The 12,306-nt window shown below is 44.0% G+C and overlaps 1 protein-coding gene across 2 annotated transcripts in view; it reads left to right on the top strand.

Moving 5' to 3' along the window:
• VCAM1 (vascular cell adhesion molecule 1) overlaps window positions 1-12,306 on the top strand; it is a 75,405-nt gene that overhangs the window by 50,804 nt on the left and 12,295 nt on the right. The window contains exon 6 of one of the 2 annotated variants that reach the window (XM_085601902.1): window positions 4,755-5,881. The exons of the other annotated variant lie outside the window; for it this stretch is intronic. Coding sequence (XP_085458028.1) covers window positions 4,755-5,392 — 638 coding nt within the window. The 3' untranslated portion in view covers window positions 5,393-5,881. Of the gene's footprint in view, window positions 1-4,754; window positions 5,882-12,306 lie in introns of those variants that run through there. 2 annotated transcript variants of the gene reach the window in all.

The following is a 12,306-nucleotide window of genomic DNA, read 5'->3' as shown; positions in this document are numbered from 1 at the left end:
CAGGCGGAGCATGCCAATCCTGAATTGCATATATAATGTTTCCTGTCATTGGGAACCTACATGATATCAAGGTAGCTTTCCAAAGAGCTGACTGACTTGAAGACCATAAACTCCAGGGTTAGACGACCCCATGATGGATTGGTAATTTCAGACTTAGATACCCAATCCCAATATTGCCCTTTGATGAAATCTTTGGTAGGGAGCAAAGTTGAATCCTTTTTTACCCAATAGCCCTCTAGCCCTATGTCTGCCAATAAACATTTCACATTTCTTAGCCAGCTTATTTTGTGACACTTATTTAAGGAGTTGACTTCCTCAAGAGCAGAAGCCTAAGAGCATAGTCCGGGGTGGCCCTGATTCTCTGCCAAAACAGCAACGGTCTCAGCCTAGCCTTTTCTGTAATGGATTTCCTGCCCAGATCTAGCCTTAGGGGGAGAAGGAGTGTACTCTGGGGTAACAGTACTAAGATCCACATGAACTTATTCTCAGATCTAGAGAGGTCGTTCAGCTTATCAAAGCCCCACAATTCACCCCCATGTAGGTCTGAACTTACTGCTTTAAACTCATATATCTGCAGTGCTACTGCAGCTGGTTTACTAAAGGACGTGCTGTGTTCTTTACTCAAGGCCCCAGATATTTGCATGTGCTTCAGAGTCGAATTAGCCAAATGGGGCTTCCAGGTCATATCTTCCAATAATGTTATGTCCAAATAGTCAAAGGTTTTTATTCTCTCAAGAGGGATGCCTCCCAAGGTTGTCCTTCCTCTATATGATTTGTGAGGGTTGATCATCAAAAATGTTGTTTTAGATGTGTTGATCTCTAACCCTCGCTCGCCACAAAGGTCATTAAAGCGATTGAGGAGTATCTGGAGTCCCCTGGTATTTTAGACACTAGCAACGTGTTGTCTGCAAACAGAGGTGCCACCATTTTTTCTCCTCCCAACGAGGGGTCATCAGCTGGTACCTGTAATAAACCCTGCACTACATTAATAATGGTGAGGGAGAAGAGTGTGGGAGCCAGAACACACCCTTGTGTATTTGTGTCTGTGTCATTTATCATGTCAATGGTTTCTGCTTGGTATAACTCATTTATTTGGTAAGGATTAGTAGGAGGAAGAATATCAAATTAGTCGTTCCCTGATTATTTACCAGTAATATTCAGTACAGAGAGGCCTACATATCAGTACTGGCTCCTTTCATCCTTTGAGTGCTTTTAGGCAAGGATGATGATTCTGTGGCTGTGGCAAAAGATAGATGAAATGTAGGAGGGAGACTATCATATATAGTATTCAGCAACAAAAGGCAATTTCACACCAAAGGCCAAACATTGAAATGTTGCCAAAATGAAGACCTAAAATGCAAAGTTTGAATTTCATCACTCAGTCACTTAGCACTTCTTTTTGAAATGTTTTATGGCTGAAGGCTATAAAAGGATGGCTAGTCTGAAACATTTGATCCTCTAGGCTTCTTCTGCGTGAGTCGTGTCACTGAAATTTCCATGATGTAAGTTTTATAACTTTGCATTCAAGTTCTTTTTAAATGTGTATACCATACAGGAATACCTCCTACACCAGCAGTTGTTAAACCTTTGACTTCTGTGGACCCCACTGAATTATTGCTGGAAGTCGGGGACCCTAGCCTTAGCAGTTTCTAGGATCTGCTCCTCAAAACAATACAAACAATAGAGAAAAACGTAAACATCAAACAAATATGCAAATGATGAAATATTTTACTTAATTCACAAATAAGAAAATCTTCAAAAATCGAAATTCTAATGGAAAGTATGGAGCCTCTGAAAATGTAGTTTTATGTCTAAAAGATTACAAGATATGTTAGATTCTAGCATATCACTTTGTGTTTTTCACCCAAATGCATGGTCTCCTTTCGCCCGTGCTTACCAGTGCTTCAATTGAGGCCACCAATGGCCCATACTAGATTCTGTTTGCTGTACGGGTGCCAACTTAGATTTAGCCTCCAATTTCAAATTACTTCACATTTACGGATTGTTCTAACATTTTCTATTTTGCTTTTTATATAATTTACTAATCGACTAATATTGTTCAGCTTGGCCTGGACCGCGGTTTAAGAACCGCTGCCCTAGACTAATAGGGCCTGAGTCACAGACATCTTTTTGTCAATTGATCATACCATGTTTGGCATACCCTCTTTAAGTACATCAAACACATTAGTTCTAATTCACAGATCGCCATGTGAAAATGTAGGTACACCACCCTACCTCCCTGGAGTAATGTTAAGCCCTAAATGCATAATATAATGCATTCAAATGTTACTGCCAAGTTGAAAATGTAGATATTTCAAATTTATTGGGCTGGAAAATCTTGAGGAATATCATCTCCAGAATGTGAGTGCCATTGGGGAAAAAGAAGCATAGAGAGAACATTGAAACCAACTGGCCTGCCCATAAATGAGCAGGTTTGCCAGTAGGAAGCATCTTTCACCTAATGAAAAACACTTATCTATTCAAGTACCTCTCCAAGGCTGGCTTGCTAAATATTACCACTGCCATTCCTTGAAGTAAATCACACACCACACAGCCCACGCAGTGAAATTACAAAGGTGTCAAACAGATACAATACCTGCATTGTATTTCAGCCTGCAAGTAGAAAGAAGGATTCAACAAACTGGACAGAACCTGCGTCTTTCCAATAACATCACACCTCTAGAAATAGCATATTATAATAATAGCAAAAAAGGGTTCATTCTCACAAAATTTCTTAAAATAACTGGTTATATCAATGTAGACTTAGAAAGGACAACGGCACACCGTTCAGACTTCATGAACAAAGCCTTATTGCATGTCATTGACACACAGCTACACCCATCATCATATAAGTGCCAACATGCTAAGTTTGAATATTTCTGATATGCCATGTCCAAAGAAACCACACATATCAAAATTCTAGAAAGATGGGGCAATAAAGTCTCAGGTTGAACACCCGATACACATCACAATCCAGCTGCTGCAATCTACATACTGACCAATAACAGTGGTAATGACCATAAGTAAGCTACTCCCCCCAATCGAAACAAAGGTTCCATTATGTCAGCAGGCTTTACAGCAATGATCGTAATCATAAGGAAGATAAAGCTGAGGAGGCAGGGAGCATAAAGAGGCGTAGGCTCATACTCTTAGAAATGACTTGCTAAGAGGAGATAGGGAGAAATCTTGTCCTTCCACATATGATCCTGGACATGTTTAGGGAATGGAAGTTGAAGCTACCCTCACCAAAGCCAGTTCCCATGCCAACCCTACTCATGTCAAAGGTTTTGCTGTACTGCATTACCTCACTAATAAGATCATTACATGTGACCAATGGCATCATGAATGGCTTTCAGCCAATCAGGGTGTCTGCTCCAGGTATTGAGACCATGCTGCAGCCCCAGCATGAGGAAATATTTGACATGACATTTCTATGTCATGGCTTATTTCCTAAGAGTTTCTATGCGCTCCTATGTAATATTACAAACGTAAGGTCATCCTGTATGGACTGGCATAAAGCAACATCGTGCAACACACAGCAGACCAGGCTAATCATGCACTCCTGTGTGATTAAGATATCTGATTGTGACTTCAAGACACCACAATTCTGTTCCGTGATACCACATGTTTGTGAGTTTGCTCAGTTGAACCTCAATTGAGGTACAATGATTGGCCAATGGAAGGGAGTTGAGTGATGCAGAGACAAAATGTCTGAAGAATGACCTGCGTACAGAAGAAATACATTAGGTAAGCATGAATCACTGTGATCAATCACTAAATGCAAGATTACAGAAATATTTGATTGTGACACCCTATGAATGAATACAACAGTGTGTCCGTGACCATAATTGAATGCATTGTGTGCAGTCATTAAATCCATGCACCTTGTTCAAATTAATAGGGAGTCCCTTAATAAACTGCTTTAAAACCTTGAAACGAAGGTTGGTATCTTTGAGGCATCTGTAAAAGCTGTACAGATTGATAGACTGTGCAATAGAGTTACAGTAGTGGAACAGCAATTACCAAAGACTATGAATAAAATACAAACAGTGGAAAGATAGAAGCTGGAGAATAAAGTATGTTAGGAAATTAAAGGTTTCAAAAGTTGTGCAAAAACTTTTAGGCTGGGCTTAAGTACAGAGATGTTTGATAACCTAAGGTCAAACGTACAGTTCTCAGTATTGTGGTTACCACCGAAACGCTAAGCAGTGCTGCTTAATTCTCATTTACAATAGGTTATGGTGAGTCTGGTTTAGCTACAGTAAGGGGTGGGAACACACTGATTCCCCTCCCAGCACAGTTCGCCCCTTAGCATTATGGTAAATGTGGTTCATGTTACATGCTTACTTGAAAATTTCTTGGAGTATTCCACCAAACTTGGTGTAGGTTAGTGCTTTAAATCTCTAGACACAAGTTTCGGGATATCATCCATCATCAGTAGAGATAAAAACAAATTCAATCTGGGGTTGCTGAGCAGGCTGCCACAATCCTTTCAGGTCTCAGTACCTCTCACAGGCGCACAGGTGCATCTTCACAAGCTTGTCATCTCAATGGCTCAAGGGAGCCTTTTCAAACAGGAAGGGGTGGGAGCTCACTGCTTCAACTCCCAGCACAGTTCGCCCCTTAGCATTATGGTAAATGTGGTTCATGTTACATGCTTATCATTATTATGTATTGTGACATGTCGTACAGTTGTAAGTTTGTACAATACATACCATGCCCCCTCGTGCATCTTTGTCTCTAATTTTTTGCAGCAAGAACAAATCAAGCAGGGGAAACTACACAATCAATTGGCGGGCAATGGAGGATAACAACCCATTTGCAGGCAACCACCACTATGGGTTCAAAGCAAGGAAAGGAAGGCAGAAATGAAGAATGGCACCAGCCCACAAGTAGCACAACCAGGAAGAGCAACAAGCATCTCCAAAACTCAGAAAACCAGGGAAAGTTGGCCATCAATCGCACCAACCAAGCCTTTGAGGAAACTGACGAGGCAGAATCTATTGTTTCAAAAGGCACTGTGATACCAACAAGTGAGGTCCCAACATCCTCTCACACTATAGGCAGTTCTCCTGTCCCTCCTCCTCCTCCTCCTCCTGCACCTCCACAACCATGTGCCCTCCCCAACAAAGGGTGCCAACTGCTGAAGGCCTTCTTTTCACCTGGCACCTCCACTGCCTGTAGGGTCTCTGCCCACCCTTGTAGCCATCCACCCCACCAGAAAGAAGTTGAGGAAGGACTTAAGAATTTGACATATGGACAGCAAGCACTCCTGAAAGCCATGTTAGATCTTACTAAGGAGGTTCATGATGGTTTTGCTGGCCTTCTGGAAGCACAGGCTGCCCAGCATAGGAAAATAATATGCCTATTATCCTTCTGGACTGCAACCTAGTTCTCACCTAAATTCCACATCTGTGCAGTATATCAGCCCTGCCTGTCACTTAACCATGCCTCCAAACTTTGTGTTTCATTCCCATGGGAAGGTGCTGTGGTCAGGTTATGGAAGTGCCTTTGTCTTCTAAACTGGAATTGGTTGAATTTGCTGTCGGTGACTTTGCAGATGATGTCATCAGCCCACACTGGGGCACATTCCTACAAGAGGAAGTGGACTGACTTTGGTTTTATTATTTTTCCTTTTTTTTATGGACTTTTGTTTACTCATATTTGAACATATTTCTACTATCAATTTTTGGACTTCTGAGACTGCCTGGTTTACAACCCCTTTTCAAACTGTGAATGTATTCCTGTTTTTTCCAGGCTATTTTTATATTATTTAAGATTATGCATTCTGACCCCAAATCCTTTAGTTTTCTTTTCTGAACATAACACCTTGCGCTGGTAAACTTAGATAAAATGCTTTAATATTTTCAAACTCTTAAAATGTCTCTGTTACCCAAGTGTAATAACCATATCTATGTTGAAATATGGATCATGGATGGTCTGTTTGCAAGTAGGTGTACCTTGAGGGAAGGTTACATTTTGGACACAACCCTTCCTACATATACTGATACATTTGAAACATCTCAGTCACCTTAGACAATGTCACATTTTATTAGCCAATGGCTTTTAGAGGGGTTTGCAGGTTTATTTTCAATCCATTTGGGAATAGGGAGTGATATACAGGATCAGTGTGGCATGTAGGATTATATATGATAGTTATTTCAAGGATATTTTACAAATGAGTGGCATATATGTTCAAGGGGTTGAGGGTCATCCACTTTTTCATGAATATATCCAGTGTCTTAGGGTATGCAAGACAGATTCAGGTTGCAGAACCTTTTTCTTCCCGTTCTAAACCATTCGAGGGCCCCCACCATTTGAAAGAGCTGTACAACCTCATTGTCTTGTGTTCTGCTCCTTTATCATTACAAGTGCCCACTGCTGCTCCACTTTAGCATGAAGGATTTGGGTTGATCCTACATACCGATGTACATTCTTTATTATTGGACTAGGGCCCACTCCTTGGTCTTCTAGTCAGGTCTCGCTACTAGTCATAGAAATCCTTCTCCTGAGGTGTGTCCAGCATCTAGCCCCAGCACCACACATGTATGTATGGTAGCCTGTGATGATTAGAGGGCAGCACAGGGTTGAGGTGACCAACCGGTCATTGAAGCTATGGGGAATGAAGCATAGTAGATGGCCATACCTTTCCTGGGGAGTCCTGTTTCGGAGATGTTGGACTGAACAAAGGAGTTTAAAAATGGAAGATATGGGAGGTAGGGAAAGCATTCTGGTCCCAGTCAGGAATGGGAGAATCAACAAATGAGTCTTGTGTTGGGAAAAAGGTCCCATTGAATGGCAATCTGAAAGATTATCTACCCAGGAAGACGTTCATACTAGCTATCAGCACTGTATCAATTGGCTGCTGAATGAGGGCTGAGTGGTGTGATGACCCTCATCGTTTGCCTGAAGCAGCTGAAGCACAATGCCCTTTTTATCCTGCCTGACATGTCTTGCAGGGATGGAGTGGTGGAATCTCTTCCAGGATCACTAAGCAAACCCCTCTGACATAGCTGCCAATGTTTCAGATTGCTGTGTGACATTTTCATAACTTCAGTCCAATTATGAGTGGCATTTCAATAACTATGAGTAACACTTTCTCGCTAGCAAAATCAAGCAATGAACATATAAATATCAGAAATTACACCCATTTGAGCAACAACTTCTGTTGTAGTAGCAATCATGAAGTCAGTCAAAGTCTATCTCGAGTCACAGCTGCTGGCTAGAGGAGCTGCTATTTGTTGCAGAACTGGTGGCACTGTGATGCAGATAAGGATTAAGAACTACCTGATCAGCTCTCTCTCAGGCTCAGGGCACATGTTTTTAGGAATATGTTGAGAAATGTCTACAGTTGCCAGGCGAAAGCACCTATTCTGGAGAGGGGGTCCAGGCTGGGGCACACTAGCTGAGGCAGGAAAACATTGAACCTGGGCTGCACAGCCTAGTGGGACATCTCTGTGTTGCTGGGTGGGCTGGCTGAAGCAGATGCTGCCTTAGCCAGCCTTTGCCGACTGGCCCCTCCCTCACAATTAATGATGCTGTCCCATGTGGTACCCGACCCAATTCCAAACAGGATATGAGGCCCCAGGACAAGCCACTCTTCTCACTGGTGCCTGCCTAGTGATGCTGGTCGGGCCGGCAGAAAAACAAATTAAAACAGAATGCCAAACTTTGCCCCCGTCTTCCTGTCGGAAATCAATCAAGAGAGCATCAGGACTCCAGCCCCTCTCTCTGTCCACAAGTTGTTGGGACCCCTAGCCCAGCAGGAAGGATGTGCAAGGCCCCAACATGAACAAGATAAGTTACACACGGATCCAGGCATCTCAACTGCCTCAGTGTCACACAGTGTAAGTCATCTGACTCGCGAGCGGACAGGCTGAGCATCATTTTGCATTATCCTCACAGGCTGAGGATGGCTCACTAATCTCCCAGACAACATAGCTGAGTCTGTCAGAAACCTGTTAAAATTACTCCCTGCGGTTTTGAGAAATAAACCTCAAACGTAAGGGGGCCAGAATTTAAACACACACGCTTGTCATAGCCCGGGCGACGCATTAGATGCAGGCACATTCCCAATTCACTTGCCAGGGGCACGAGACCGAAGTGTTACATGAGGACCAGCCCTCATAAAACGTGATCACATCAGGTCAGATCTTACCCAACAGCACAGCAGTCTGAGACGTGCTGTTTCATTCTCCCAGCCTGAAGGAAATAATTATTAAACAAAACACACACACTCGGGTGAGTGGCTGCACTCCACACTGACTCTGTCTCTGTGAATTACCAACTTCACTTGCACCGCGACTCACTCCCTTTCTTAACAATTGAATTTGGCATGGTCGGAGGTCAAATTTACTGCAGCTGCAGCTGAGACAGCTGAGTCATGCGGCGGCGGCTGGCGGTGCAAGCAGGCAGTGCTGCCGGTGCGCCATCATGATTTGCCACAAAGTAGCCCACCAGGCCCTCAGCCTCCTGCCTTCCACAAGTTAATTGAACTCCGGCAGCAGGACGTAACGTCCGGTCCCTGTGGCACCTAAGTCAGTGTTATATCACACAACCTGACTTGGCTGTCATGTCTCAGCAGTAGCCATTGGACACTACCGATGTGATGTCATCTGAGAGTCGCAATTGGAATCACAATAAAAAATGAGCTAGCATTCGCGCCAAGTATTTTCAATTCTATTAAGGACAGGGAGACAAGGATTATGCTTTCTCTTTCTGTTTATTGCCACTCACAGCAGCCAATCAAAACTTTTTTATATGCACAAAACACTACACATCCCATGATGCTTAGGATACATCACTTCCTGTATGACCCTATAAAAGCCACCATAACTTTTACATGAGCCTCTTTCTTTGCTCGAACGGTTTAGTCCCAAGAATAATACAAGTCCAAACAAAAATCCTCCAATGTGGAAGAACAAACTGGGAAGTTAACGTCTTCTTAACGAGAAGTACCGCTACTCCATCTTCTTCTCAGAAGCTGGAAGGAAGGAGATACAAGAAACCCGTAATTTCTGCCAAAACAGAATAATCAATACATACGGGTAGGTAAACATTACATATACTGTAATACAACCGGGTGGGATAATCCTCGCCTCCGTGTCCTCAATAGAAATGAAAATTCTTGACGCGAATGCTAGCTAATTTTTTATTCTATTACAGGACCGGAGGCTTCGGATTATGCTAGTTTAACGCTTATCAAATATAACTGAAGCTATATCACCCACCGGTTTATAATAAAACTGTTTAAAAGTTGATTCAGTAGACCAATCAGCAGATCGCATGATATCTTGGACAGTGGAACCCAACATAAAGGTTTTGGAGGCCATAGCCCCACGCATAGAATGCACACCATACATCTGGGTATCAATACCCGCTTCCTGCATGATAGATTTTAAGCATAGGGCTATAGTAGCCGCAGATACAGGTTTATAAGATTTCTGCAGTGCAATTAGCAATTGAGCCACACCATCAGGTCTGACCGACCTTGTACATTCTTCATAAGTTTTAAGACATTGAATAACACATAACTTTGCATATACCATGAAAATCATGATATTCGACACATCTTGACAAAGTCTTAGTTCTGGCTGTAATGTTAAAGGAGACTCCTTCCGGAGTAAATACTCTACCTGTAAGGTCCAGAGCTTTCACTCACATTGGAAGATCACCGACAAGCAGATAAACATAAGAGCATAGCTAGTTTACACGATAGTTGTTTCCGCGTCAACATGTTATTATGAGGCCATTTGTCAAATAAGGAAAGGACTAGAGGTACATCCCACAGAGAGGAATACTTAGGTTTAGGTGGATTTGCTACCCTAATACCTTTTAACAACTTACAAATTACTGGATGCATACCTACCGGTTTGCCATCTATCTGAGAGTGACCAGCTGAAATGGCCGAACGAAAATTATTAACCGAACGGTATGCTAGACCCTCTGATGCTTTTTCGGACAGGAAATTTACAATGTGGGGTAAGTCGGCCCCCACGGGATCCACATGCCGTTCCATGCACCAACAAACCCAGCCTTTCCAGGCCGAAGAATATCGTTTCCTGGTGGAGGGAGCCCAGGCTTGGTTGATGAAAGCCGCAGCTGCGTCCGAAAATCCCGGCAATTGCCATTGTTGCATGAAAGTCTCCAGGCCATCAATGACAACTATCCTGTTAACCTCATCGGATGCATCTCTCCATGAGGGCCCTGGAGCGTCATCGAGGATGACGGAATCATCCTGGGGCAGTCGCAGCTCATCTCCAATAATATTGGGAACCAAGGCTGTGACTTCCACATGGGGGTTACTAGAATCACTTCCGCCAGATGGTGAGACACCTGGGTAGTCACCCTGGAGATAAGTATGAATGGGGGAAAGGCATAATTCAGGCCCTTAGACCAATCCTGATAAAACGCATCCATCTCCAGTGCTAACAGATCCGGTCTCCAGCTGAAGAACTTCTCCAACTGCCGATTCAGTCTGGACGGAGATAGGTCTATTTCGCAAGTGCCCCAGATCGTTTGCAGCCATTGGACTATCTGTGGCTGGAGTTGCCAATCGCTGTAACCCTTGAGGTGTTGGGAATTCCAGTCCGCCACTATGTTCGACTGTCCCAGGATATATTTGGCAATCACCGATATCTGATGACTTAGGCAGTAATGCCAGACGTCCTTCGCAATCTCCGCCAACAGAGAGGACCTTGTGCCTCCCAATTTGTTGATGTGCTTCACCGCCGAGATGTTGTCCATCCGAAGCAGGATGCAACAAGAGAGTCTTTTGGGCGATAGAGTTCGGATCGCGAACAATCCCGCTAAGAGCTCTAGGCAATTGATATGCAGATCGAGTTCGCATAGGGACCATCGTCGGCCTGTAGAGATATCTCTGCAACGCGCTCCCCAACCCCAATGGCTGGCATCGGATTCTATAACTACTTCTGGCAGACAGCCAAAAATAGCCCTGCCGTTCCATGTCTCCACATGACTTAGCCACCACTGAATTTCTTCCCGCACTTCCTGAGAGAGAGGTACGACGTCCGTGTAGGAGTGACCTCTCTGAAGATGTTGTATCTTTAACCTCTGAAGGGCTTGATAATGAAGAGCACCCGGGAAGATTGCCTGAATGGAGGATGCCAGAAGACCCACGATCCTGGCAATTACTCTGAGTGAGACTGTTTGTTTGGAAAACAGGCTAGAGAGCTCCTTTCTGATTGTCTTCAATTTGGAGCGGGAAAGGCTCAACTGGGTCGTCCTAGAATCTATGACGAACCCTAGAAAATCCACAGTTTGCGAGGGTGAAAGGGCTGACTTGGGTTCGTTGATCACGAACCCCAGGCTTTGCAAAATAGTTATGGTCCTTTGTAAATGATGGGCAGCTATCAGAGACGAGTGGGCAATGATGAGTATGTCGTCTAGATACACTATCATACGAATACCTTGCTCTCGTAGGTGAGCTATCACCGGTTTCATCACCTTGGTGAAGCACCATGGTGCGGAGGAGAGCTTTCAAAAGGAAGGACCAAGTACTCAAATCAATAGTTCCGCCACTGAAATTGGTGGAAGCGGCGGTGAGGAGAAAAGATAGGTATTGACAGATAGGCGTCCTTCAGGTCCAGCCGGACCATCCAGTCTCCCTCTTTCAGGAGATCCGCCAAAAGATGGATGCCCTCCATCTTGAAGTGATTGTAGGTCATGAATTGGTTGAACTCCTTCAAATTCAATACTAACCTTTGACCTCCACCCTTCTTCTGTACTAAGAAAATACTGCTGCAAAAACCACCGAGGGCCCTCGTCGCAATGTGCTATCGCGTGTTTCCGCAGCAATTCTTCTAGTTCGGAATCGATAAAATCGCATTCTAGTTCGGAAAAAGAAAGCTAAGGTTTCTGATAGAAATCTAGGTGGAACCCCTGAATCGTTTGCAGGATCCATGCATCCTGAGAGATTTGACACCAATTATGATAAAAAAATTGAGTACGACCCCCCCAAGGGTAGTAGACGATTATTGGGAGCACTCACCTGCAGTATCCGGGGTTTGGAAACCACCTCGATGGCCACCTCTGTGGAAACGTCTCTGATTGAAGCGTTGCTTGGTAAGGTAGAGGTTTCCCCCACTGGTGGAGTCCCACTCTCTGCAGCCCCTTCCGTAATCTCCTCGATGAGGACCTTGGGAGAATTGTCAGCCTGGCGAGCGTCCTCAGCCTCGCCCGGCCTGGCGATAAAGGCCAGCCTGAAAGACTCGCTTGATGCCAGACTGGGCCTTATCCAGAGTCGTGAACGTGCCTACGTACTTGGAGACATCTTTGACAAAGCGT

This window comes from Triturus cristatus, chromosome 4_2 (genome assembly GCF_964204655.1).
Source record: "Triturus cristatus chromosome 4_2, aTriCri1.1, whole genome shotgun sequence".
In the NCBI taxonomy this organism is placed as follows: Eukaryota; Metazoa; Chordata; class Amphibia; order Caudata; family Salamandridae; genus Triturus; species Triturus cristatus.
Note: the sequence above shows the minus strand (reverse complement) of the source record. Positions and strands in the feature narration are given on the sequence as shown.